At 53.5% G+C, this 27,968-nt stretch overlaps 1 protein-coding gene and 1 long non-coding RNA gene across 2 annotated transcripts in view; one reads left to right on the top strand and one right to left on the bottom strand.

The window, feature by feature from the left end:
- The window catches only part of NTN1 (netrin 1), a 105,147-nt gene that overhangs the window by 64,620 nt on the left and 12,559 nt on the right, over positions 1–27,968 (top strand). Inside the window, exons 3-4 of the mRNA XM_050908415.1 lie at positions 6,887–7,036; positions 10,234–10,287. Of these exons, the coding sequence (XP_050764372.1) occupies positions 6,887–7,036; positions 10,234–10,287 (204 nt within the window). The remainder of the gene's footprint in view (positions 1–6,886; positions 7,037–10,233; positions 10,288–27,968) is intronic.
- LOC127024018 (uncharacterized) lies at positions 23,156–26,716 on the bottom strand. The gene is made up of 3 exons (XR_007767511.1): positions 26,650–26,716; positions 26,021–26,248; positions 23,156–24,211 (listed from the first exon to the last, which is right to left on the bottom strand). It is a non-coding gene; the product is annotated as an uncharacterized LOC127024018 (long non-coding RNA).

Below are 27,968 nucleotides of genomic sequence, written 5' to 3'. Positions count from 1 at the left end.
ATTGTGGGCCCCGTCTGTTACTTGTTATGGAGAAGACAAAGACAAGGTCTAATCTGTGAAATTTGGCCCAAACCACAGGGCGCCAAAGCCCTTGGCTTCCCCAAGTGCCTGTTCAGGAGGAAGAAACGGGAGAGCCCTGAGAAGTGGCGCAGGAGGAGGGACACTGTGAAACGCCAAGAGATTATTTGGCTTTGCCTGATAAAAAGGGGAATTCATTTTCTGCTGGCAAGAAACCTTTAAATCTCCGAGAGAATGTGCTGAGGGACATTGTGCGTGAACATGATCCTTTGGAGAACTAAATCCAGTTCACAATATCACAGACAAGCTGACGATCTCATTGCAAAGCAGTTAACAGTTAATATTTAAAGCGATTATTAGTATCCAGAGTTAACACAGAGACATTTCAACCTCTGCTTCTGGTTAGCGAACTAGCTGGGGCCAGACTGGGTGGGTACACACTAAATACCAGTTTCTCTTCCCCGTGACATAAATCTGTGGGATTTGCAGGACGTGCCACCCGTGGTGGAGATGCTCTGCCATTAAATATGGTCTCGCCCATCCCTGCAGGATCCCATCCCCAGAGCCAGCATAAACCTCTCCACACCACTTAGGTGCACAGATATCAGATCATAACTCTCCTCGCCCACGGACAAATAAGCAGGGTAGGTCTCCAAAGGAAGGAGCACCGCTTGTTTTGAATTGTTTCCCCAAAGACAGGAGCCAAAGCAAATCTGCTAAAAAAAGCCTGCCCAGGTCAGGTCGTTGGGACAGCTTCAAGGCTGGGGTCACCTTTGAGATAGATTACAGCTACGAGGGGACAACTCGACCCACCCCAGGAGTTTCTCACACCTTGCATTCCCCGGGCAGATGTGTTCACTGGAACCAGGATTTAAAGTACCCGAGTTATTAAAGGCAGCGGAGCAGGAAAAAAATAACTCTACAACTACAAAAAAGCTTGCTTAAGTAATAATATCTGAACCGTACCTCTAAATACTAAAACATAAGACTAAGTGAAATATGTTTACTGCATCAGGATGATGCGGGCTCTGTTAAAGAAGCAACAGGCAAATTTAAGTTGAGTTGTTTTGACATTTTGCTGTTGAAAATACTGTTGGAATGAAAGCATCCTCACAAGAAGCTTGATTTTGGTGCGTTTTTTTCCAGCAGAAAGCTTCTATAGCCACATTTTTTACTCCAGTTGGAGTCTTTGGAGGAAAGAAGGAAAGCAACCAAAGGGAGGCAATTTTGGCCATGATTCTGGAAAAGCGTTTAAAAGCATGGTTAAATATAAATGTGTACCTAAGGCACATTGGCTATGTGGGACTTAAATTCTTACTTAAAACTGAGTGTGATTTCCTGAAGAAGGTTCTTTCTCAATACAGGAACCTTCATCAATGACTATTGCAAATTAAGGTGTTTTTTTCCAGTTTAATGCATTGCTGTTTTACTGCTTAGTGCACGGCATAACGTAAAGCGGTCACGCTTTGGGCTTTTAAATCCGGAAGCCCTGCGATGTATGTTATCATTGCAGATACAGTGTGACAAGGGGAAATCTGGACACCCGTGAAATCAAGCCTCTTTCTGTTGTTCAGTCAAATGGATTTTTCATCATTCTGAAAACCTCCCAAGAAAACAGCTTCCCCGAAAACAGGAAGATGCTAATTCTCAAAAAATGCAGGTCCTTTCAGGTACCTTCTCAAAAAAGGTCACACTTGAAGAGAGCTAAGCCTGGAGATTTATCCCTCTGTTTATCTTTCAACACACGTGTGGGGGAAGATTAGCAGCTGGGAATAGCTCTGACCAAAATTCAGGGGTGGAAAAATATTTGCATTTTTGTCATGCTATTTGTCAACCTTCGGTGGGCCAGAGACATCCCAGCAAGTTCAACCACCTTTCCAGGGCATTTTGCATCCTTTCACGCACAGTCCTAAGATTTCAGGTATTTTTCAGTCCCAAACCAGCCAAACCTCAGCTGAAGCATAGAAATGCACCGTTGCTTATGCTCAAGCGGACGATGGTCTGCCTCAGCAGATTCGTGCATATAATAGTGGCTTGTCTTGGAAGCTTCAGGCAGAGATATAAAACTCTACGACAGACAGTTTTGCAATAGCATGCCCCCAGGGGAAATCTCTTCCTAACTGCAGGCAGTTAGTAGCTGGCTTGGAGTGCTTATATCCGTATATATATTAATCCCAGCTAATGTAACTACAGATGTTCTCATTCATAGGCCTATCTAATCCTGTTGGGCCTTTGCCATGGTGTCTCGTAGCATGAGTTCTACGAGTTAATTACGTGCAGTGCAAAGAAGCATTTCCTTTTATCATTGAAAAAGGTTGCCTTTTAAATGCATTGAATGTCCCTTTGTTCCTGTATTTTAAGGACCAGTGAAGAGAAGCACCTGTCTGACCTTCTCGGCGCTGTGCATTACTTGGCATCCCTCCATCGTCTCTTGGCAAGGCATTTCTAATCTTTTCCATCGCCCTCAGACGGGTGCCTCTCCGTGCCTTTCACTCCGGTTTCCCAGCTGAGGACGTACTATTGATTTCTATAGTGTCATGATATTATATTCAGTGTTACTCTCTACCCCTTTCATAATACAACCTCCCATCTTGTCGCTCTTCTGAGCTCCATTGCAATCAGCCAGATGTTTCATTGACTCCTAGATCTTTTCCTGGAGTGGTTGCAGTTAATTGGGACCCTTCAGCGTGTATGAGCCATCCTGTTCCCTCCTTCCAATTATGCATCCTTCTGCGCACCGGTTTTTGTCTGCTATCCCCTCACCCATTCAGCCAACTTGGGTCGGTCTCGCAGAAGACGTACGTGGTCTCCTCACGTCTAGGCTAGCCAAGCTGAAGGTGGTCACCTAGAAATGCTGTTAGCTCCCTGCTTGCCAGGTCATGGTTATTATATAAGAAAAATCAGGTTTTGTGGGCAGAGGCACTCCCATTGCTACCCTCATTCTCCATTAAAACCTCACCATATATTCCTGCTCCTTGTTTTCTCCTCCACGGCCAGGTTTTTAAGCAGGAAATAACTTCATTTTTCACTAGTAATTCCTGGTCATCTCTGCCACAGACACTCATCAAAGATTTTTCTTAAAGACTTTCTGAAAGAACTAAATCACGACAGTTATCTCCCTTCCCCCTGATGCTGTGTGAACTAACAGACTAAAACCACACCATCTTCTTGCACCAACATCATTCCTGTTTGCTCCTCTCACGTCTCACTCACTGCACCATCGCATTCTCCTCTATGGGGTGATCCTTTTAAGCAAGGCATGAGGATACAGAGGATAAATCAGCTGTTATCCCCCCTTATTATCCCTAACAATGTCTCAGGCGCCTTCTTCCCTGATCAGTGAGGTTTTCTCAGCTCTGGTGCCTCATGGTCTCTGCTCTGCTCAGTGCAGGGGACTGCTGATATTCTGCAGCACGGTGGGTGACGGACAAACACTTGCACCCAGGGAAGTCAGGCATGAAAACATGTCTTGTGAATCAAAAGGTGCCTATCAGAAAGGCAGTGAGGATGCCAAAGGGGTGTTTGCACCGATCACACCCCCTTTGCGACTCTAGTGCAGTCATTTTGGGGTTACAAGCCAAAGGAATTTGAACTCTGCTGGAAAAATCAGCATTAACCACCAGCAGCCCAGCTACTCCATGGCTGGGGAAGGAGAAGAGCCTGTAATTGCTGGCTGCAAGTGTTTGCACTGGCCAGGGAACTGCAAATTGCCTTTAATTGCTCCTAATTGCTGGCACTGGTTCAGTTCCTCCGGGACAGGGACGGCAAACGTACATCTGCAGACACTGCTTAGACCACCTCCTGCCTCCCCACGCCAGGAGGGTTGAGTTGCTGCTGATTCGGAGAGTTTGCTGGAAGATAGAAAAGTCAAAATGGGGTCAGGCATTCAAGCAGCAGGAGTGCTGCTGCCCAGGGCAGTCGTCCCGGACTCGCAGGGTCCTGTGCTGCAACAGAGAGTTGGGGACCGGTGGCAGAAATCACATCCCTGCACCCAGAGAGGATTTACCCCACGGCGTGTCGGAGGGAGCTATCAGCGATCAGCCAGGGGTTTCTCCTGGTGAGGCCCTGGACCAAGGGCTGGTGATTCCCAGCTCCTCCGCCACTTGTCTGCTCTGTAACCTTGGGCACATCATGTGTGCCCATGGGGACACGGCTAACACCCGTGCTGCAGAGCCCTCGCGGAGCCCGGCTTGGGGAGAGAGTAGACAACCTCAGACAGATACGGCTGTAAAAATAACCACGGCAGCTTTGGACAAGCTGTGCCGAGGCATTACCTCATGAGGGAAGGAAGCAGCAGCATCGCTATTTATTTATGTGGTGTCCAAAAGAGTGCTGTGTGTTCTGCAGCTCATCCTCCAAGAGCCTGATTCTGTAAATCTTACTCATCACGAAGGCTTTTTTTCCTTTTTTTCCTGTTTTTTTTTTTTTTCCCTCTCTCATCCAAGCGGTCCCACTGAAATCAGTGCAATCCGTTCACATGGGGGAGGATTACTCACAGGATGGGGGTTTGCAGGCGATGCCTGAAACCAGCACACGCAGCCCCAGAGGGGAACGCCTGAAACATGAGGCATGTTCCTCCCCATCCTCCTGCCCTTTGCCTCTTCTTGTGTAACCCTTCCCTGATTTGCTTATTTTTGTATTAACTCCTGCCTCTCTGCTCTTCTTTAACTCTTTTCTGTCCTGTTCCTTCTTCAGGCTCTTGCTTAATGTGTTGTTATTTCCTCTCCCCCAGCAATATTGAAGCCATCCCTTGGGGCTGCGGAGTGCAGGTTTTCCCACCTAAACGTTGCTCTGCTCTCTGCGCTCATCACCAGCCACACTGATTTAATGTTAAAACTTTTCCAATCAAAACTGAGTTTGATAAAAAAGCAAGATTTCCGCTATGGGCAGGTTTGCAAGCGGCTGGTTCCCAGAGGCAGCTCAAGGGAGGGGGGGGAAAGTAGGACTTTTAATCAAAAACCCCAAATCAGAAGTGTTAGGGGAGGAGGAGAAAAGAAGCAAAAGCTTTGTTGTGGGTTTTTTTTTTTTCCTCTCATGTGAAAAATCATCAGGTTTTGGCAAGGCTCGGTCTCTTCCTGTCCAGCACTAGTGGAGCCGGGGGACGGCGGCAGTTTGGTCGTGCTCTGGGGTGGGCTGCATGGGGATGAGATGCCCCGTGCAGGGGAAGGGGACATCCCAGTGCAGGGATGCTCCAGGCACCATCCAAACCCTGCTGGGAGAGGGACCAGCCTGGGAGCTGCTGCCCAGTAAAGGTCAAACTGGGGGCTGCTGGTGCAGGGAGCAGGAGCAGGATGGTGCTGGGGCGGGTTGGAGGGAAGCTCCAGCCAAACACCAAAACTTGGACACCCAACACAAATGAACGTGGGCTGTGATCTGCCATCCCCAAATGAGGCAGATTTAGGGTGTCTCAGAGCCAGGGGGGTGCAAGGCAAACCAAGAAGCATTGTAGGGTCCAGCACAAACCCTCATGGGAGCGATATGCTCAGTTTGGGGGATCTGGGAGTGTTTGAAAGCCAAGCCCAGCCGCTGGAGCCTGTGGAGACACTCGCACTGGTCCTGACCCACAGACCAGCCCCCTCCAGGTTTTGGGCAGTGGGGCAGGTTTTCCCCTAAACCCTCTTTCTGGCAGGCAGCTCCCCTGCGGGGCAGAAGGAGAGCAGGATCAGTGCTCCCCAGGGAGGGTTTTGGCTGGCTCCTTCCCGAGGATGCTGCACAAGAAAAGGAAAGCTTTCCTGCCTTTCCCTGCCACCACTCAGCAGGGGCAGACCACAGTCTGGCACAGCGCTTGCAGCTCTTAGAAATCAGGGCTGTTAACAAATGTGCGAGGCCATAATCCTTTTGAGGCAGTGATGATAACAAGCCCCGATGCTTTTTTTTTTTTTTGCCTTTTTTTTTCTTTTTTTTTTTAAACAAACAGCTGCGCCGGTAAGTCCCACTGTGGGAAATGAGATGGTGAATGATTTCAAGTGCAGTATTTACATCCCCTGCCAAACCCTTCACATCTGCCCAGCTCTGCCGTCAAGCCTCCATCCATCTGGCTGGGAACAGCAGGTCCTCCAGCCTGCCTGCATCCCACAAGGGCATTTCCTTCCTGCGCCCGCAGTGCCAGCTGCCAGGGATGCTGCTCAGCGGGGAAGGGCTTGAGCGAAAGCACTGAAAGGAGGGTAGTTGTTGGTTTTTTTTTTGTAGTGCACGTGAAATGAATTCCCAACATCTCTGAAAGCAATTGCTTCCTGCCCGAGATCTTGTGTGCTGAAGGGGTGATGAAATGCTCCTTGATTTTGTACCTCTTCCTTACAGCCCTGCCACCTCTCCAGGGAGCCCAAGGGAGTTTGAAGCCAGCTGGGGTGGGGGCAGCGGGTGCTGTGGCTCCCAGAGTTCTCCAGCGGTGCTGCCTTGCCTGCTCCCCTCCTCTTCAAGTCCTGCCAACTCTTGATCACAGCACCCATGGGATGAGGCAGTTGCAGTGTCCATGGGTGGGTATCCTTGAGCGGGGACACTCCATGCTGCCTGCCCGGATCCGTAGAGCACTCGTTGCCCTGGGCAAGACATCCTGGCTGCAGTTCCGTCTCCACAGCGGGACTGGCTGTGGCTGGGACACCCCCTCTCCGGTGCTATCCCCTCTGTGCCCAAGCGACGGCCATGTGCACCCCCTCTGCCAAATGCCACCTCTGTTTCAGGTCAGTGCAGTTGCTGGCTGGACGGGACGTTTGCCGGAGGTCCAGTGCCAGCTGCGGAGAAGGTGGAGTCGTGCCGTGAGAGCTGCCGGCATCCTGCAGCACTCGCCCCACTCCCCGCCAACGCCGCGACGCCATCTGCACCCGCTCTCCTCTCCCCCTGACCCTCTTGTTGTGTGTTCCCCCCACAGAGTGCGATTGCCATCCCGTGGGCGCTGCCGGCCAAACCTGTAACCAAACCACGGGCCAATGTCCCTGTAAAGACGGTGTCACCGGCATCACATGCAATCGATGCGCCAAAGGCTACCAGCAAAGCCGGTCTCCCATTGCCCCCTGCATAAGTAGGTGGATCGCTCTTTCGATGTCTGTAGATTAGAGATATTAACCTTTATAAACCCGCAGGAGCCACTGCCCAGGCTGGGCGGCTACTAACCCACCAGATACGTGCCGACAGGCAGTACTCGGGGGACGGAGCTGCCTGGGTACCCCTGCCAGCCGCACTGCCCGCAGTAGGGCACACTGTCCAAAATTCACCCCTAGCTTCCAAGTAGCTCGTCTGCCTTGTTGGGTGGGTTCTGTGAGTGCATCCACAGCCCAATTTGCCGGTAATTTGATTTTGCTTCACAGAGCAAAGGTGCCCCGAGAGCACATTTGCTTTGGTGTACCACATCAGGTCTGGATGCTAAGGCAGATCACTACAAACAGGTTTTTCTCTCCAAAATCAGGCTGTGCTGCACTGGCACAGAGCTCATATCAGAGGAGCTGCTGGTTTGATGGAGTTGCCATCACAGTAATGCAGCCAATAGCACCTGGATTGCTAAAGGGGATCTCACACTCACACAACCCACCCAGAAACACGGGCTGTTTTACCGTTTGCTTCCTTGGGTTTGCTTTTTAGTTTGCCTTCCCAAGGCTGCTCTCATCCGCTGCTCTTAAAACAACAGCAGCAAGCACCAGGTACAGCTCCCAAAGTCTCCCCATTGCAGCATTTGCTCTGCAAACACCCACATCCCCGCTCAGTCCCTGTTGAGTGCTCACTGCTCGGGCAAGGTGTGCTTTAGCCCAGTGCTTCTGTCTGCTGCCTGTTGGTTTTGCTGTTGTTGGATCATTCAGTAGCTCATGCACCTTGTGAGAGACATCTCCACCTGCCCTAACAAAACGAAGCATCAAAATTTACGGTGCCTGGGACGGGCTGGGAAGGAGGGGCTGCTCCCCTCGAGGTTGACTCCCTGCTGCTGAAAGGGAAAAAAGGCCCAATGGAAAAAGAAAAGAGAAGGTTGAAAGAATCAAGTCTTTGTTGGGAACCCACAGTCTGCTCCCGCACTGTCCCCTCGCAGCATCTGCCTCTCAGGATGGCCACTGCCAAATTACGGGGCAGATGATACCCTTTCTCCACCTTCTCCTGCTGAAGAAAACATACATTCCAGGGTGGTTTTTGGTCACTTGAGATTCATTCTTCCCCGTGTTGCAATGGGACGGCAAGAGCTCAAACCAGATGCTTGTTTCCCCACGATGTTACAGTCATGGCTCCAGTATGCTTTGCAGCAAGTATGCGCAAAGGTTTATCATTAATCATTCCCCAGGGCCATGGTAAATTAGAGAGTAAATTGTTCCTTGCATCACCTCCCTTGGGATTTGTTGCACTAAATAAAGACAGACACAGAATTTCAACATGATCCAACCAGGCGTTCGGAGCTGGGCTGTGCTCACGCCAGCTGCCGAACCGGCGTGCTCAAGGCTGCCCGCTGGCGTGAGCCTGGCAGGGCTGCCCTGCCCTGGCCCCGTGACCCAGCCACCATCCCGGCACCCGTGGGAGCCCCTTACTTCTGTGTCACTGCAAAACATCCTTTCCAAGGGGCCAAACGCTCTGTTCAAAATGTGTTTCAAGCAATGCTCTGGCCTGGCTATCAAGCCACCATGCATTTGTTGGGAGTTTGATCTGCACGTACGATGCTAAAGCAATTAAAGTGAGGATATGAGCAACTCACAATTCTCTCATCCTAGAAAAATCCCAACCAGCACATTTTCATCCTTGAAAAATGTCAGTCAGCATATTCTGTGGGGGGATGTTGTTCACACATATTTTGTACATGCGTAGTGGAGAGCACTTGCTCTCCATCCCTACCCACGCTGCTCTCCCGCCTAGCACTGGGGGGGCACAGGTACACTACAGGTAGCAAGGGGCTGTCCACCTTGTCTGCAAGAGCACAGTTACTCTCTGATTTACCACTGCTTCTATTTTCCTTGTCCCAAAGACTTATAGTCATGCAAAAATCACCTTGTGGGGAACGAACAAGACAGCAGTGGGGTCTGTCTGCACTGCAGCCCACGCCGGCAGGAACGAGCACCCATCCAGCCGCCAGCTTCGGGATGGCTGTGCTGGCTGTTCATGTACTGCCTGACTGTGCACCATGTGCACATGGCCTTGTGCCTGTGTTTAATTGCATGAGGGTGAACGACTCAAGAAGCCATCTAACGCTAATTGGGCTGCACCCCTATGAGCTGCTGCCACTGCAATGCAGACAGACCCCAGCAAACCCTGCCTCCATGGCCAGGCAGGTTCCCAAGAGCAAAAGCAGAAGGAGGCAGATGCCAACTCCCAGCTCATGCCTAAATTCCACTTTCAAAATGGACTGGTAGGGTGTTCCCCTGCCAGGATTCCCAGGGATGCACAGAAATCGCAGCACTGCATCCTAAATGCGCAAAAGATGTCAGTAATGAGAACTGCGTATGTGCACTGGGGAAAAGAGATCATCTTGCCAAAGTTGGGACCATATAATGCGCTCCATCTGCAGTCCATCCTTTTAACATCAACAAACACAGTCAGACTTGGGCATGAAGATCCAGAACATTATGTGGTTTCAGCTATGCAAAGCCAGCCCCAAATCAAAACCAGGGACCATTGTATTGGCACCAGATACGTTTGTGTTTCCTTTAAATGTGTGAGATAACACTTGCATCCCAGCAGATAGATGCAATACTATCTCACACAAGAGGAGCGGTAGCACCGCCTCAGACACGGATGGAAACAGCAGCTGGAAGGCACAACCCAGGGACAGGGAGAGGCAGCAACGCTCCCACTGCCTGCTGGGCACCGCACAGCCCTGCCTGGCTTACGCACCCTCCAAGCCCCTGCAAGAGCATCCCTCACCCTGGGGTACAAACTGGGACCTGGCAATTGCAGCAGGTTGTGTCTGGGCAGCACAGCAATTGCTGGCTGTAGCACCATATCAATTATCTGGCTGGCTGTATCTTCTATTTTTAGCCACAAGCCGAAATTTTTGGTTTAAAAAAACCCTTTCCCACACCCTCCTGGGAGGCCCAGTTCCCCAGTGGGTATGGTCCTGGTGTACTGGTTTCTGGGGCTCTTGCAAGGCTCCTTGCTGGAGGACATAGTTGGGAAACACCCCTTGCTGGTAGACTTGGTTGGGAAGGGAAAATGCGGTGTGTGCAGGGGCCAGGCTCTTTGGGATTTGGAATAATACCTCCTTCTTTTATCTCCTCTCCTTTCCTGTCTGCTTCTCGCTGTCCTGCACAGAGATCCCCGCCGCTCCCCCCACCACCGCCGCCAGCAGCACGGAGGAGCCTGCAGGTACGTTGTCTCTTCTTTTAAAGCATCTTGATGGTAAACGTCTTTTGAGCAATCATCTGCCTGAGATGAAATTGCATTAAATTAATACATAAATTCTGTTGTTTGTACTGGGACAAGCGGTTTCCTTTTATGCCCAAAATGTCCGAGTGTTTGAAACAAGTATGCAGCATCCCGAGAGATGGGGGTTTCTAGGAGCACGTGGGCGTGTAGAAAAGATGCAGAAAGATTTTTCCCAGAGGTGCTAAATCTATAAGCACACAGGGGTTACCCAATGTGGAACAAACGCTTGATGGAAAAGAGGTAAGGACTCAAGTCCACCACTGGTTGATTATTAAAGTTTAGTGGTTACCTTCTCAAGAGGCTAAGAGAAGAGTTCCATCAAGTTTTTCCGGTGGAGGAGGACTGGAGAACCAAAAATCCTCCAAAAGAGAACAAAAAACCTAAGCATTGCTTACTGCTGCATATGAGCATTTTCTTTATCTGCCTAGATCCGTGTATTTCTTGTGCTAAGCAATCTTAGGTGACCTGTGTGGGTTATAGCAATGTGTCTCATGTCCGGCTTTGCGGGTCCTCGGGGTGGGACACGGCTGTGGTTAGAGGCATTGTTGGGGCCAGTTGTGCCCAGAGGTGTCTCAAGGCCAGTGACTTTAAGAGCAGGGGAAGCACCTTAGCTCAGTGCGGGAGGTCCTGCAGCTGTGGGTCCTGCAGTAAAAGGTCCTGCAGTAGCGGCTGCAGCCTGGGGACAGCAGCACAGCCCTGATGGACTTGGATCACCGTATTTATGCAAGCTGCAATACAGAGGATTGTCCTGAGAACGCTTTGGCATGTCACGGTGTGTGTATCCTCCCGTTTCCCCTCCCCTTGTCCTTGCGCCAAATGCGACCCATGCAATGCCGACCTGGGGCTCAACGTGTCTCTTCGTACACCACATCTCCATCGCCCCCACTGCACCGACACCCCACCATCCTCCCCTCCTGATTTACGCCCCTAGAGGGGCCGACACCTGCCCCCGCCACATCACCGAGGGACTTCCCTGTCCCCAGTTCCCTGGGGTCGGACAGGTCTGAGCAGGGGATGACGGCAGGAGCCAGAGGGCCCTGGGAAAGGGTGACTTATGCCGTCCTGCTGCCTGCAGATTCCTGGGGTGTTTGAACAGTGCTGTGGCTGTGAAGGACACGAGGTGTAAAGGCTGTTTACTTTTGTCTCACCAGTGTAGGAGCGTTCATAAATTAAGGATTTTGTACTAAAAGTGATGGACGTCACCTTGAATTGAACTCTGAGCCAAGGCCCGTCCCATGGCAGGGCTTTTCATGCAGGCTGTGCATGTTGCTGTATGCTCAGGAGCTCTTCCTGGGATGGGAAACCCAGGGAGCAAAGGGTCTTCGGTCCCCAGTGTCATGGGAAGGTAAAGCCCAGGGTTTTCTGTAGGACTGATTTAAAGGATAAGTTCTACCGCCTGTAAACACAGTAGCAGCAACTCTGTGTTTCAGTGTCTTCTCTTAGGCTGGTACGAGCCAGAACTGTCTTGCAGCCTTGGTTTTGTGCCTATTGCTTCACATGTGCTTCTTAAAGCGTCTCCACTGAGCTGCAGGGCTGAAAGGAGCACGAAGGCACCAAAAACCTGCCCCAGCCAGTGTGCTTCCAGCTCAGGTGCTGGCGATCAGCCCTTTTGCTGCTTTGCCTTATAAATTAGGTGCCAACATGAGATGTGCGGTTTGGTGGGTCCATCACAATGAAGTATTGGGCTATTAGGAACAGAGACCGCCCCACCTAACCTGAAGCTAAGCAGGGGCAGGTCTTATCTTCCTTACAACACTGTTTCCTGACAATACCAGCCTCTGTTATCCGTTTCCATCAGGAGAAATCTTCTTCCCCAACTCCTCAGGAGCTTAATTACATGCCATAGTGCATCTCACCATCTTCTTTCAGCCACAGAGAGCTCCTCCCCAAAGCTCCCATTAAACCTTCTATCTTGTCCTGGCTGCAAGGGGACTCAGTGTGGGGATGTCCCCGCCTTGGCCAAGCCCCTGGGACTGGGGGCTCATGAGAACCCCGAGTCTTCTCATGAGCATCGTGAGAGCGGGCAGCTCCTGCAGCCTCTGCAGCTCTTTCATTTATCCCAACACCACAGTTTGGTGCAATGTTGTAGGCGCATCCCAGCAGTGCCAGCTAAATGTGCTGGATGCATGGGGCAGAGCAGGCTTCCCTCTCCCCATCTCGTTCTGTGATGGATAAATTTATGTCTGCAACTCCCTGTTTCACCCCTTGCTATAAAAGAAGCCCACGGTCTAGCCGAGACTTTTAGATGCTTGAGGGTGGGTTTTTCCCATCCACAGGGAATGTGCTGCTGATATATGGAGGGTTTATAGGCAGATAGAGCATATCAGCTAGCTGTTTAAGGATCAGTAGGACCTCCAGAAAAATGTGCCTGCTGCATTGCTGAGTGCACACTGCAGGAGAGGCTCAATCCCAGCTGATCCCCTCTGCGGCAGAAGGTGGGTGGCAGCAGAGCAGGACCTGAAGGGTTTACCTGGATCCTGCTGGGGCGAGCTCTGCTCCACAGTGTCATCGCGATAAATTGAGCATCTTCACCTGCCTGATTTACTGACCAAGCTTTGGGGATGGGGCCTTTGGCACTTGGCCACAATTTCCAAACTAAGTATGTTAAGTGGGGAGTCGAGCACTACTTGGCCCTTGCAACCCTGCGGGGCAGTGCTTTCACCCTCCATCAGGTAATAATAAACCCGAGCAATGCTTAAATACAAAAAGCTCAACAGATGAAATACCAGATTTCTCACGGGCTCCCACTATTTAGCAGGGACTTGCAGACTAAATGTTCTGTCTCATGGCCTGGGAACACTGAGATTTTGTGCTCCACACCAGGACCTGTCTGTTCCTCCCCCCACGGCCTCCCAGACCCGCTCTGTTCCCAGCCTGCTGCAGGGATGGCAGAGCAGACCTCTTGCACCACGATGCCACCGAGCTTATCACAGGCTCTGTTTGGCAGCCAAGGAGATGCAGAGATGTCTTCTCACAGCCCTTTCTGCAGGGAGCTTGGCTCCTGAGATGAAGTCCCGTGTGTGGAGCTATAGCATCTCCGGGCTGGGATCTCCTTGCACCATCACTGACCAAGGGAGCAGAAGCAGCCCCGGCACTTATGCCAGGGACCTCCCGCCAGAACCTCATCCTTGGTGGAGTCTCCTTTCCTGGGGCTCCTTCCTTCCAGGGGCCAGGGCACATCCCACCCAGTGCAGCTGCCCCAGCCCTTCCCTAAGGCAGGACCTGGCTCGTGCCATCCCCTCCCCTGCTCAAGATCAGGTTGCAGGGCACAGGGCGCATTTCTGAGTGAGCAAATGATTGTTTTGCCCATCACCACAGTGGGAAGTGTCCCTCAGGTCAGTTTTGCACGCAGCTTGCCCTGCTAAGCCTCCTACGAGCCTTGGAGCTGGTGGCAAGAGGTGATGCTTGAGCAGTGTCCTGAGTTTAAACTGGCCACGGGGATCTCTCAATGTCTTTTTGCTGCTGTTAGGAGCTCATTTATCTGGGCACGTTCCTATTCATGAGTCCAAAGGGGCCTTTTTGAGGACATTCTCTATTGTTCACAGTCTTTCCCTGCCAGTCCCCATGTCCTCTCACATCTTTCCAGAGCGTGACCACGAGAGGGGCTGAATGCAGGCGAGGGCTTGGAGGAAGCAGCATTTACCCACATCGATCAGCCAACATCCTGGTTTGAAAGGAAAGAGCTGCCAAAGCCCCAGCCCTGCTGCCCCCCACGGGTGAGGACTGGTTTGGGGGTGACACATCTCCCACCTGTGTGCTCCATGCGGATACCAACACAGCTGGGGACACAGCTCCTTTCCGTGAATTCCCCGCGCTGTCCTGGGCAAATGCCAATTGGGGCAGCTGCATTCGGCCATCCCAAATTCCACATGCCACCTCGATTGGCCACAGCCCTCGTCAGCGCCTGCCCTGAGCTGATGTGCTGTGGCAGTGTGACCCGCAGCAGCCCTGGGCTGTGAGTCACGGCCACCAGTTCGGTGCCAGGCACTGTGCCGAGTGGGCTGGGGCCGGTGCTTGGGCCGGTGCCCCCGTGACCCCTTGGTTGGCCAGCGAGCAGGGCCAGGGTGAGCAAGGCAAAAGCATAGAGCCTGCAGCAATAGGACCCTTGAGCAGGACAAGGGGGTGCCCAGCCTATTTTAGGCACCGAACGTGGACACTTTGGTGAAGAGCAGGTCCCTGTGCAGCTGGTGGGGAGGGCTAGGTGCTCCCTGCCGCCCACGCATCTCCCTGGGTGAGTGCCGATAGGGATGGCTGTAGGGATCAAAGTCATGTCAGTCAGGACATGCCCCTCACCTTTGACCAAGGCTTTGGGTAGGTGTCTGCAACACCTTCCAGCCTTGCTACAGAGGGACCATCTCCCCCTGGTGCTGCTGGCAAGGTTGCAGTCTCCAGTCCCGAGCCCCCACAGATCCTGGCAGCAAACAAACAGCCCCGTCGGGGAAGGAGTGAGTCCCATAACTCTGCATCCTTGTTGTGGAGAGAAGGGTTATTTAGGGATCTGCCCAAGCCCACCTGAGTTTGCATAAAGCCAGTAATAGAGAACATCTCAGCAGGGTTAGAGACCTCCCTTCAGCACAGGAACCTCTCGCTGGAGGCTAGGAGAGGGTCATTTGCGGGCTGGGAGCGAGACGGGCGTCCTGACAGCCTGCGAGCCATGAGAAATGACTCGACAGCGTCTCTTGGATCCCCGTGTCGCTGGAGGGCCAGATCTCCCCGCTCCCTGCCTGGAGGGGCGACCAGGGACCAATCCATCTTGCCAGGAGCCGCTCGCGCCGCCTCCCCGTGAAAGCCCAGCGGAGGCTGAGCCAAGCTGAGCAATCTGATGGGCCCGGCGTCCGATCGTAATTCTTCTCACAGTGATTTTTATTGGACTTTTTAAGCACCGTTTTGTCCAGGGAGCTTGAACCCTCCATATTTCATCCCTTCCCCTCAGCGGGGAGCATCAGGTGGTCCTGGGTCTTGGCATTGCTCAGCCTTCACCGCCACCCTGAATCATCCTGACGAAATTCGTGGTGTTTTCTTGACAAATCCTTAAATCGGCGTGTCTGCGAGCCAGAGGTCCCATGGTACGGGACCAAAAGGGTTATAGAGATGGAGAAAGATATTAGTGGGAGACTTTGGGTGCAGCCAGTGCTGGGAGAGATGCTGCTTTATTTCCTTTGCTCATAGCTACGCAGGACAGAAAGCGCCTTCCTCACCAAGAGCCGAGTTAGCATCACCACCACTCTGAGTCAACAAGGGGTAAATTTCAGAAGAGAACGGGCCAAAGCTGGCCTTGGTACAAGGGGTGGAACAATGTCAACTTTGGCGTGGGGGGTCCTGCTTAGCTCTGCTTAGCTCTCAGAGGTCTGAATCAATTTGGGGAAACGGTCCAAAACTGAATTGTTTAGATGAAATGCATTCATGCTCTCCCATGCCGGGAGATTGGAGGATGAGGAGGGGGTGCTTCTCATTTTTGTGGCCAGGCAAGGAAAGCTCTTGCTACCACCCCGTCCTTTTCTGGTCCCATTCAGAGATGCAGAAGGGGCCACAGTGAAAGGGCAAAAAAAAATAACAGCGGGGGGAAAAGGTTTACAAACCTGCCAGTCAGTCGTTGTCTTATCTGAATTGAATCCAGATTGGCTTGGAAATGATTATCTTAGGTGGATGATTTCAGCTAGTGGGCTTAAATAAAAACAGGTGATTGGATCGATGCAACTTTGCGTGGTTTTCCCCTGGAAATCGGCCGCTGCAGTTTCAAAACCAGATCTGGACTTTCCAAAAGTCATTTGGGCTCAAGGTGTTGCCTGGGCCCTTTTGTTCCTGGCTGGTGAGGAAAAGGCTGGATGTAAGTGCAGAAAAGGGAAAAAAAACCCACTCTCAGCAATCCCTGGGGCTCCCTCAGATGTGCAGGGACCTGAAGCAGGTTTCGGCTTTCCCAGAGTGCAGAGGGAACCCAGCGCAGAGGTGGATGCATGCCGTGGTATGCGAGGATGATTAATACCTTCCGGAAGCAGCTTGGAGAAGGGAGATGGGCAGTCAGGTTCTCTGCTCTGGAACAATCTGGAATAGCCTCAAGGAAAAAACAACAAAAAAAAAAAACCAAAAAACCCCAAATCCCATGGGCTGTCCGAGCCTTTCAAGACCTGTTCCTGCTGCTGTGTCTCACTTAGAAAAAACACACGCAAAGGTTATGGCTTCAGTCCGGGAAAATAGAAACTTTGTAGGAAACAGCAGAAAACATTCACTTGAAAACTTTTGTTCCCCAGGGAAGAATTCTCCATCCGCCTCGCGTGGCCGGGCGGCCCCCGGTGCCATCACGGTGCTGAGCCCCCACTGGCGTGCCACACATCGTCAGGAGCATTTGGGACAAGCCGCTGCCCCCATGCCACCCATTCTTTCCCTGTGCACCACGTGTGTACCTGCCCACTCATACCCCATGCAAACCTGCCCCTGCAACCTCTGCGGTGCTCCCTGCACCCCTCGCCGCCCTGTACCCATGTCCCAGATTTGGGAGCCCCCCTGATGCCTTCCCATCCCATCCCATGGCAGAGCTGGAGGCTGTAGCTGGCTTTTCACTACTTACAGGCTTGGGCTTTGGGGTGAAATTTCCAAATTTTAGCCAGAATCCTCCCCCAAGAGCCAGGAATAGGGAAAATTGGCCTCTGATGAGTTGGTACTCCTGTTTCAGCATCATTTGCTGGTAGTCAGAGTAGTCCTGCCCTAAAAAAGGGTTGTTCTTCTTTTGTCCGGAGGTCGAAAGCTTTGATTTTTGCCTACCCATGCCTAGACGAATTGAGGCGATGCAAGGCCACTCTTGGAGAGTCCCCTGCTCCCAGGTACACACCGTCACCCCTGGGGCAATCACGGAGGTGAGCAGCAGGAACAGTGCTCATCCATCGCACAGCAGAAGGGCAAAATGCAGATTTCAGAGGGTGGTCACAGGCTCACAGCCACCTTTGTAGATGGACACGGAGGAAAAGGGGTCCCTCAGGTCTGCTGCCACCAGCACTTGCATCACCCCAGCAAAATCTCACCAGGAGCTGTTAGAAGATGAGTAAAATCACTTGCTCGCACCACAGGTATGGGGGCTGTGTGCGAATTTCATGGCTCGGGCAGCTGGGAGCCACCTCCTTATTTCCGGCCTCCCGGCCAGCTTGTACCCGTGCATCCCCATGGGAACGTGGTCTTTTTGGCTCAACAGCTCCACTCCCAAGCAGAGGCTGTGGACCACTGTCCCCCCTGCTCACGGTCACATCAACACTGTGATCATCACTGCAGCAACAGCTTCAAGGGAAAAGTGACATTAGGAAGGGATTAAATGTACCGTAGCTCCTTTTAATGAGCTGCAGCAGCTGGAAACAAGGAGTCAACGCCATGTGAGCTGCCAGCTGCCTCCACAACATCTGCGAGGGGTGCGAGGCTCGCTTGGAAAATGACAGCGTGGGAACGGGCTGCTGCCATTGCACAGTGCCTCCAGTTGGGACAGGACACGGGGCCAAACCGCTGCTCCCCAGCCCCTTCCCAAACGCTTATCTAAACCGCTGGACCAGCTCCATCCCCAGGTGAAGTCAGTGGCAAATCTCTCCCCACTGTTGTACCCACAGGGGCAAATGCAATGGGTGCCGTCGGCTTGGCCAGAGAGGACCTGGCTCATCACTCTGTGCTTGGGCACAGGCATGTGAATACAGCTCTTGGGTGGGCTCTCAGGGGGCTGAAGGAAGCGAGTCCCACACCACGCTGAAGTTCACGTCTTCTCTCCTTCCCAGGGCACTGAGCAAGCAAGGAGGGAAGCGGGCAGCTCTGCGCCTGGGTTGCACCATAGTCATTGTGTTTGGATGGTGGCACTTGCCCATGGCATCTCGCCGACATAGGCTCGGAGGCTGTGCCAGAGAGGGTCAGGGAGATGTCCCTTGAAACTCCATCTCCCCCTGCCTCCCATGGCCTTGGACCCCAGGGGGTGATGGTTGGGTTGGAGTCTCTCCTTCCGTCGTGGTTTTGTCTCAAGGGCGGCCCCAAACCAACCCTGCCAACACGCGTTGAATGTTGCAACCCTCCCACATCTCAGACGGGCAGCCCCAAGCACAGTCACCCCAGCAGGTCCAGGTCTCTGCTCAGGCTGGGCTGGCTGGCTGCCAGCCTCAGCTGCTGGGCACGGCACAGCCACCCAACCTCCTCCAGCCTCCTGCCAGCCCCCGGGGTGGCTGGCCTGGCCAGATGCTGTGCTCCAGGGACCTGCACTGCCACGGGCACCCTGCCCGGCGGAGGGAGGGATGCTCTCCACCGGGCAGAGGGAGCACAGGCTCCTGTGGGAGCCTGATCCTTGGGGAGATCTGCTTTAGCAGAGGCAAACTGAAAAAAATAGACCAAAAACCCCAACTTATGTAGCACCTTGCAAATTTAATGCGAAAGGGACTATCAAAAGGCATTGTACTGACCTTATGTATTGAGGGGGAAAAGCCTGAGGAGGTGTCTGATTCCAAACTAGATTTGTCTCCAGATCAACAAAGGAAATCACAAAGTCTTAGCTCTGCAGAACTGCAAGCAGAGTACCAGCTAGCCTTAGTTTTTCTTTGGATTTGAAGTAGTGACATGTGTTGGTCATCACCTAGCACTAATATTGAATGAAAAGGAGTGTGTGCATGTGTGCGCGCACTCGTGTTAGTGCTTGCACATCTGGAGGGGAGCAGCAGGACAAGGGACCAGCCAGAGCCGGGCGCAGGGCTTGGCAGTGCTCCCCTCCTGCCCGAAGGGCTCCCGGCTGCCGGCCGTGCTGGGGAGGAGCTGCCAGGCTGCGGGCACAGCCCGTGCCTGCTCTGTCTTGGTGAGGATGCTCCCAGAGCCAGGGATGTGGTATGGCCGGGAGGACTTTGCACTGGTAGAGAGAAAAATCACAGCTCTTCGCTCCGAGGAAGCGCTAACCTAACAGTGAGCACGAGCTCTGCGGAGAGCCGCAAGGATCCCACAGGCTGGGAATAAAGGTCTGCACAGCTGCCTGCGGTACAATCAGGAGGCAAACTTCTCATTTCAGTCACCCTGGTGTAAATCTGGTCTTAGTCTGGGGGTCTCCAGCTTCGTACCCATCCAAATGAGTAATTAATTCAGCCCTGCATGGGTATTCTCTCACTTGTCTCAGGCTGTAAGGAAGGTGATGGATTGACTGCATGATTGATTGACTGATTGATCGGCCGCAGCATCCAGCTCCCTCCTGAAAAGAGGTTTCTCATGGTGATCTGCAGTGAATGGCTGTGAGCACAATAGGGGTGAGGGGATTCCAGTGAGGAAACTTCTGGTCACTTCAAAATATTTCAGAAGGTCTGTGAAAAAAAACACAAAACAAACCACCACAAAACTTCTGCTGAAATGCAGATAAGCTTCACGCACAACTGCATCGTGCTCTTATAATCCCATCACAGGGCTTCCTGCATCCCCACATCCCTTCATCCCTCCATCCCCAAATCCCTCCATTCCTCCATGCCCCCATCCCTGCATCCCTGCTTCCTTCCATTCCCAAATCCCTCAATCCCCACATCCCAGCATCCCTCCATCCCCACATCCCCAGCTCTGGGATGCTGCCACCTCAGGGACTGTCCTTCTGATGCTGAGGGGACCTGAGTGCCCACAAGCCCTGAGCACCATAGCCAAGCCATGAGCTTCAGAGCAAGGACTTGCAAGCCCAGCACCACTGTCAAACCCACCTAAAAAAAATAATAATAATGATGATTTTGAAGTGAAATGAACTGATTGTCTCCCCATCCTGGGACATTTCCAGATGCTGATTCCCCTTGGTGACACAAAGCGCTTGTCCCCAGCACCGGCTCTCCGTTGCCACGTTTCACCCGGAGCAGAAAGTCTGATTTGCCCCGGCTCTGGTTACGTCCTGCCCCCGCGTCCTGCACAGCGCCCGCTCGGCCGGGGAGCTGCTGTCAGGCTGGGAATTTATAGGGTGACCAACACTCCTGAAGACAGATGGTTTCCTATTAACTTATTTAATCATGTCGACTGCGGCTCTCGGCAGGGCTGTGTCCCCGGGGGCGCTGGGAGCGGCAACCCTGGAGTTCATCAGCGGTCAGCGGCTGGGGACACGTTTGCAGCGGGGAAGTGCCGGGTGGGGATGAAATGCTGTTGGGGCTGGCACCCCACGCCCCCCCACATGTCCTGGGGCTCAGCGCTGGGTTTGGTCCTGTGGGGAGGGGGTAGGAAATGTGCTGCCAGCCCCGGCTGCCGGCTGCTCCCAGGAGAGGGGCGAGGAGGGTGTAGAGGCAGGGGTGGATAAGCCATAAAGCTCCCGTGTTCATGCAGTGTTTTCCAGTGCGTTAGTGTCTGGCACAGCTGGGCTGTCCCCACTGTGTCACTGGCAGCTGTAGTATGCCTACTCGTTCCCTTTATATCTGGGAAAAATTGGGATGCTGATGAGGCCACAGCTGCTATGGGCACCCATGTCCCCAAACACCAAAAATTGCTCAGGCCCATTCCCTCCCATCCCAAAACTGGCAGCAGGCAGCTAAAGAAGCAGGGAGCAAACTCACCCCGACCCGCAGTGGGGCTTGGGTGGTGCCTGGGGGTGGTTTCCCCCTCTGAACGCAGCAGCCAGGGGTCCCAGGGCCGGACTAAACAGGCAGGGCTATGCGTGTGCCCTGGCAGCATCCGAACCATGCCCGGACCCAGCTGCCGGGATGCTGCATCGGGCCGCAGCTTGAAATGGGGTGGCCAAGCATGAGGGGCCCCGGCAAGGGCAGCTCCCCAGAGGTGGTGGGCATCCCTGGCCGCATCCTGCGGGGTGCTGGTGGTCCCGCCGGAGGGGCCGGTGCCAGCCACCCCCCTGAGCCACGCTGGATGCTGCGGAGGTGGGAAGGGGGCTGCAGGCTCCTGCGAAGCGCCCGCTGCCGCTTTCCACCCGCTCCAGGCGAGAGGTTTTAATCTAATTACATGCTTTATTTGCGCCAATTTGTTTTTCAATCAATCTTGTTCAGCCAGAAGAAAGGAGGCTACTGTGGGCTCATTTGCACCTTCTTGTTCCAAGGGAGAGGTTAATGGCAGTTATCCTCACTGGAGATGCCTGCGGGGCTGCGGACCCGGCTCTCCCCTTGCAGGGGGCTGCCTGGCCTGCTGCACGGGTGGGTTTTAGCCATCCTTTCCCCCAGCATCGCACAACAAGTCCCCAGTTGAGGCACAGAGCAGCCTGGCCGCTGCCTGAGGATGTCTTTGAAACCTGCTGTCTTGTGAAGATACATTGCGGCCAGCGACCTGCCAGTGGCCCAGGCCGTGGTGTGCAACGCTGGGGGCAGGCAGGGCTGCAGGCAGGGGTTAGGATACTCCTGCCAGGTGGGCCCAGGGAGTCCTGGCCCTGTCCTGCAGGAAAGATTTTGTATATCTATTGCCAGGGGTTTCAACAGCGTCCCAGGGAAATGTTAGGGTCTACAGAACATCAAAAAAAAAAAAGTCAAAATAACTCACCACGCTTTTTCTGCCCGGATGGGGCTGGCACAGCTCGCTGCCGTAGTGGCTGTGCTCATTATGGGGCAGGGCTGGCCTCAGCACCCTACACACACATATGCTGGTGCGAAGTGCTCCTCAGCCTGCTTTGGAGACCAGAAGATGCTCCGGTGCCTGAGCAGGTGCCTCTGCCTTTACACGTAGAGCAGGCTGGTCACAGACCCTCTCCGAGGCTGCCCCACGAGCTGACGGGGCTGGGTCTCAGCTGGTGGGACAAATCCCTGCCAGCTCCTTTTCCCAGGGCACGCTGTGGGGACCGCTGCTCCTAGGCTGACTGCCCTGGGCCAGCTTAAGAGGGGACCAAGGACACACAACAAAGCCACACGGCTGCGTGGTTAAATGCAACCCCATGCCAGAGGCTTGCTTTGCACCAGGACTTTGCACAGACCCTCTGGGAGCAGACCCAGGCCCTCGGGCTCCCCGTCCACAGGCTGAGGAAGGGACTGTTTCAAGCCTGGGGACCATTTTGCAGATCACACAACGTGCATGACTTGAGCAGCCCAGTCCCAGCTCATCCCAGGTCCAAGGCTTCCAAACTATGTGCCTCCCCATACCAGCTCCCGGCCATGCTGGAGAGATGGCCAAGGCCACCCAGCCAGAGGCACCGGCTGTCCTGCAGCCGGCCCCAAAATGGAGAGCACTAATTTGCACTTTATATTTGCAAAGGGCATCCTGCATGATAGCTTGGTCATTGCCAGGTGGGGGGAAGAAGAGCCAGTTCAGTCATAACAGACTCCCCTGCTCCGTTCAATGGCCACACCGGGGAAGGGGGGCTGCTGAGGGTGCAGCAGAGTGCAGGAGAAGCGATCCCACTGCTAAAGTGAATAACCTGGGAGGGATTCTCTGCCTTAAGTTTGCTTTTATATTAAAGAAGCCTGCTCTGAGACAAAGACTCCCACTGGAGTCCAGCCCAAATTAAATTACAGCATCAATCCCTCGCAGACAACGTGCGTTCTGCAAGCCAGCTACGTTGCAGCCCCTGCCACTCATCCCACAGGGAGAAACCCATCCATGCTCCCTGTGCAAGGAGAGGGCTACTCCAGAGCATGCCCCCCCTTGGGACACATGGTCAGCAAAGGTCAAGAGCTAGAAGCTTGGAGCAAGCATGTTTGGCCAGCAGAGCTGGCACTCTCTGAAATGACTGTAACAGTCATTCCCTGAGACTGATGGAGGAGATGTTAAAATAATTCTTTGGGATGGAAGCAAGGGGCAGCTTCAGTGCTGTGGGAAGCAAAACAGGATTTCATGGTCATCTGGTGAAATGTCCAGAAGTCCAAGAGCCAAAGGCATCCCTGCCATAACTGCTGCAGGTCAACCCTGGCACAGGGTCGTCATCTCCTGTCCTGGTGCTGGGCAGTGGTGGATTGCATTTTATCCCCTGTGTCGCCTGGGAGCATGGCTTCCAACTGCCTTTGGGATGTTTTGAGATGGCTTACAGAAATGTTTTCATGCCCATCAAGCACCCAGCTGAGCCCATGCTCAACCACAGAGCAGAAACACGATGTTTCTGCCCCTGCCCTCTCCAAAGGCTGGCTCCCCCCACGCACACCCTTTCTGCTCCATGTGCTTTTCCTCCGTGCTCCCAACCACAAGCTGAAGATGTTGGGTTGATGCCTGTAAAGGGGTTGGAGGTTTATTTCCACAGTCTGAACAGTCTGGAGGAGCGCTCAGTCCCATGGGGATGGGGCAGCACGAAGCTCTGCAGACCCGTGGAGTTGTAGGTTGTTGTACACGTTGTCCTGCATGTCCCACAGGACTACAGGCTGTAGCAGTTCTTTGGAGCACCTGGAATAGTTTTGTTGTTGTTGGATGAGCTCAGGGAACATCTTGACTTGATGCAGACAGCACCCACGTCAGGGCTTTGGTTGAGAGCACTGTTGGCTCAGCTGCGAGGCCTGAGCACGGACCGCGGCCGAGAGCTGGGATTCCCCGACTCCTGATGAAGGAAGGGTTTGCCTGGGTCCATCTTCAGCATGCTGTGATATCAGAGCTCACAGAAATGCAGCAGCGAGACATTCACCTTTCTCCCCATGGGCACTCATGCAGGTTTTGCAGCACCAAGCCGAAAGTCCCATCCCTCAGGTGGGGCAGAGCCCCCGCTGCAACTTCAGGAGCTGTTAGAAAGCCAGAAGAAGCAGCAATGCAAGCGCTGGAGCACAGGTTTGGAGATGTCTGCGGAGGAGAAGTTTAGCTGTTCTGCACCGGAGCCGGCATTTCCAAGCACAGATTTGCCCAGAGCTGGTGGGGACCTGGATGCTGCTGTGTTCCCCCACGGTCACCGCTGCCCACTCCCACAGCCCCATCGCAAGGGGCAGCTCGTGCACCGGCTCCATGCAGGGATGCCGCAGCCCACGAGCAGCGCCCGATGGAGGATTTCTGACCAATAATGCTGGGGAGGAAGAGAAAAAGGAAAGGAGGTGAAAGCTGTTCACCACCATGCTCTCCGTGCATTAGAGCGAATCAAAACAGCCCCATTGATCTGAACTGGCCAGCTCTGGGGGTATCTGGGACCCCAAGCAGGCCCCCACTCCCATTTTCTCAGTCCCGGTCTCTCCAGTGGTGGGCTTACGGATTTAGGATTTGACATTTGGACCTGCACCTTCATTTTGCAGCTCAGTCTGGCTGCACATCCCACCCAGTGCAAACAGGAGATGGGGACACCCAGGCCCCCACCCGCAGAACCCCAGCAAGAAGCGCAGCCCCTCGGGAGCACGCAGAGAGAAAGCAGGCAAGCACCCTTCACCACCCGAAATGCTGCAGCCAAACTGTCAAGGCTGGGTCTCCCCTTCTAAGCCACGACACCTCCGCTTTGGATCTCAGCCCACAAAGGTATTTAGGGCCCTACCTGGGGGAAATCAATAGGAATTTAGCTGCATAAATTGGGATTAGAAATCTGAATCCCCTTGGGGATCTAAGCCCTATATCTGCATTTCGAGTTAGGTACCCAGGCCAAGAAATGTGGCTTTAATCGTTCTATCATGTCAGAATCAAGGGGCCTTTAATTTCCGTTACCGACATGTGGCTTTTGCAGAGGCTTAAAGCTCATTTTGGAACTGCAAGCGCAGCAAGACACAGTCTCGTGCAGCGTCTTCTCAGCAACACCGCTCAGCGCCCTGAGCTCTGGCTGCCGGCACCTCCGTCCTGCCCAACACCAAAAGCATCAGCGCTCCGGCAGGAGTGGGATGACCAGGCAAAGCGTGGGGTGACCAGGGCCCCAGCTTCCCACAGCTATCAGTCTCATGCTAGCAGCCCCAGCCCTGCTCAAGCAACCCCCCAAAATGAAGAAATTAAAAAAAAAAAAAAAAATTAAAAATGCAACCTTTGCAAAAAAAAAAAAAATTAAGCAAAACAAAGAAGGTGTTTAGCTGTGAAAACTCTTTGCTCAGCCAGAGAATTAGTTATATCAAGGGGATGGGCTGAGCTGCAAAGCTGCTGAATGCTATGCTGACACATTTTACTAAGCTGCAATGGACACGAAACAGCCGCCCGCCACCTGCTCCCAGCCCTCTGTGAACAAGTAGCGCCAACCGCCTCTTCCCAGATCCCCTCCCGCTCTGTTTATCCGGGAAACGCGGAAAGTTTGTGCTTTCCCGCAGGGAAGCGGCCGGTGGCTCCTAGCCCGGGGGACTCGGCAGGGAGGTGTAGGATGTTCCCCCTGCGGGTCGCGGCGCGTTAGGATGCGGTGATGAAAAAAAAAAAAAAAGCACCGGGGTCTGGTTGCGCTTTGGGTTTGCATCTCTGAAATGGGGATTTGCACTGAAGTATTTGTGCAGCTGAGCAAACGCGGGGAGGAAAGCGTTGGGAGCAGGGGGAGGAGGGCGTTCGGATATCATCACTCCATTTCTCCCGCACCATGGTGCTGTAGCCAGGGTGGTTTGAGTCCTTCAGAAGGGGGATGGCCAGGCCAAATGCAGGCTAGGAGGGACTCGGAAAGGTTTCAGGGTCTGTTGAGGGCAGGCAAGCCCTGCCTGGGGCCAGGCAGGCTGAGAGGGCAGGTCTGCCCAGGAGGAGGAGCAGGGTGAGGACAGCATCAGGGTGAGGACCAACCCTTGTTCTGCACCCCCGTGTGCAGGGGACATCTGTGTGCAACACGATGGGGCAGAGAGTTGACCCCATCCACCAGTCCTGTAGGGCAGAGCCAAGTGGTGACCCCCCATCATGCCTGTAGGGCCTGGGTGGACAGGACCTGGACACTTACCACCCCATGCTTCAGGTTCCAGGCTGTTGCCCATCCCAAGGGGGCTTCACTTCTTCAGGCAGCCTCCTTTTATTCTCAGCCTGGCCTTTGGGTGAGACTCTGGCATCACCTTCCAAGGGCAGGTTACCCCAGGCTGATCCTCTGCCACCTCACGGAGATGGGCGAGAAGGACCTGCAGGACAGGGAGCCTCTCATGCAGCCAGGACAAGCAACACGTGCCTTGGGACTCTGTAAGTTTGTAACAGAAGAATTTGGGGACAAATTCTGCAAGAGTCTCACATCACATGTGTATCATCTCCTGTACACATGCACAAGTCACTGAAACAGCATTCAGGGCACTCCAGGCTCCAAATCAATCCTTTCCTCCCATTTCAGCCTGCTGCCCCTTCCTTCCATCCCTTCTCCAGCCTTTGAGCTTGGCTCTGCTATCACCTTCCATTAAGGGACCAGCAGCTCAGCATCCTTGCCCCAGAGCCCAAACTGCTGAAATGTCACCTGATGGACAAAAGCAGGATCTTTTCTAGGCATCAGGCAGCATTGAAATAACATCCTGTAGCATCCCCTCCGTGCACTTTGCCTAACCAAGCAGTGATCTTGCAGCATCACCCCACATACGTAGCACTGCTTACCAGCAAACACAAACTCAATGCTTTGCTCTGAGAAATTTCATTTGCCCTCCCAAAGAGGCCCTGGAGGACCTCCAAGTCACCCAGGAGGCAGGAGAGCTCTCCACGTAGGAGACAAAGGAAATGAACCAGGGCAAATCCCCCACCCACGTAAATCAGCCCTGGCATCTGGTGGTTTGCACTGATTTACACCAGCTGGCTCTGGCCACCCCAAGTTCAATTCAAACCAGCTGAGGCTCTGGCACAGCCCGTGGGCTTGGGAGAAAAAGAAAGAGAAAGGGAAGGCAGAACGAGGGTTGTGTTAGCAGGGTCGGACCTGGGCTGTAGCTGGGTGTCTTGAGCTGCCTGGTTCCAGGTTTGCACCCTGGGAGCAAGGAGAGGCTTGGGGTGCTGTCCTGCAGGGCTTGGGGGGCAGCTGGGTGGTGCTCCGTCACCCCACAGCCTCCCTGGCTGGAAACAGTGCTGGGATGGGTTTCTAGCAGGTCTGTAATCTCAGGCAGAGTGGAAATATCATGGTAGTAGTGTAAGGATTGGGAAGCTCAGATGTGGTTAGGAATGTTTCTGTGGGGAGAGGTTGCTGAAGAAACTTGGGGTTGTTCTTGTGAGTGGTCTGGACTGAAGTCCAGAGCAATGGTTTCTATCTGATTGCTATTTCTTGGGGCTGGATGCCAGAAGCAGTGCTGTGGGGCTGGAGGAGGATCTGCTCTCGGTGGGCTCTGCCAGTCTGGCTGGTGGAGACCCTCTTGCAGATGCTGGGGCCGAGCCACGGGGCACGCGGGCTGGAGCTGCTGTCCACCCCTGCCCACCACTAGTGCTCAGAGCCAGCTGCTCCCCAGCATCTGTTTGTCTGACTTAGGTCTGGCCGGGGGAGGAGAGATCTGCAGCCAGAGCTCCCGAGCGTTGTCCCCGCTCGGTTGCTTGCTCCCTGCCTGCCCTTGCATCAGCCTCTTCTGCAGTTCAGCTTCTGCAAGGGGCTGAGATGTAACAGCAGTGATAAATATCTATAGAGCTCCAGGATTTTTGTGCCAGAGGAGAACCATCATCGTGTTTATCATAACCACGTTGGTGTCCTGAAAACATCAGCAATCTGTGGTTGAGCAGAATCGTGCCAGCTGCCTGGTGAAGCAGCCCGATGGCCTGTCTCTTGTCAGTCCCCTGCTCCACCAACACGTGAGGGAAAGCATCACTGGGCTGTTAGGTCGCTGCATGCACATTTATTTCCCTTATAGACTTTTCCTTCAATGTTTGTGGCCAGGAACACCTTACCAGTGAGTTGGATCAGGAATATTTCTGTTCCCTGGGCTCAGTGACACCAGGCAGCA

Source organism: Gymnogyps californianus, chromosome 19, assembly GCF_018139145.2.
Source record: "Gymnogyps californianus isolate 813 chromosome 19, ASM1813914v2, whole genome shotgun sequence".
Taxonomy (NCBI): Eukaryota; Metazoa; Chordata; class Aves; order Accipitriformes; family Cathartidae; genus Gymnogyps; species Gymnogyps californianus.
This window is presented reverse-complemented; position numbering and strand designations above follow the sequence as displayed.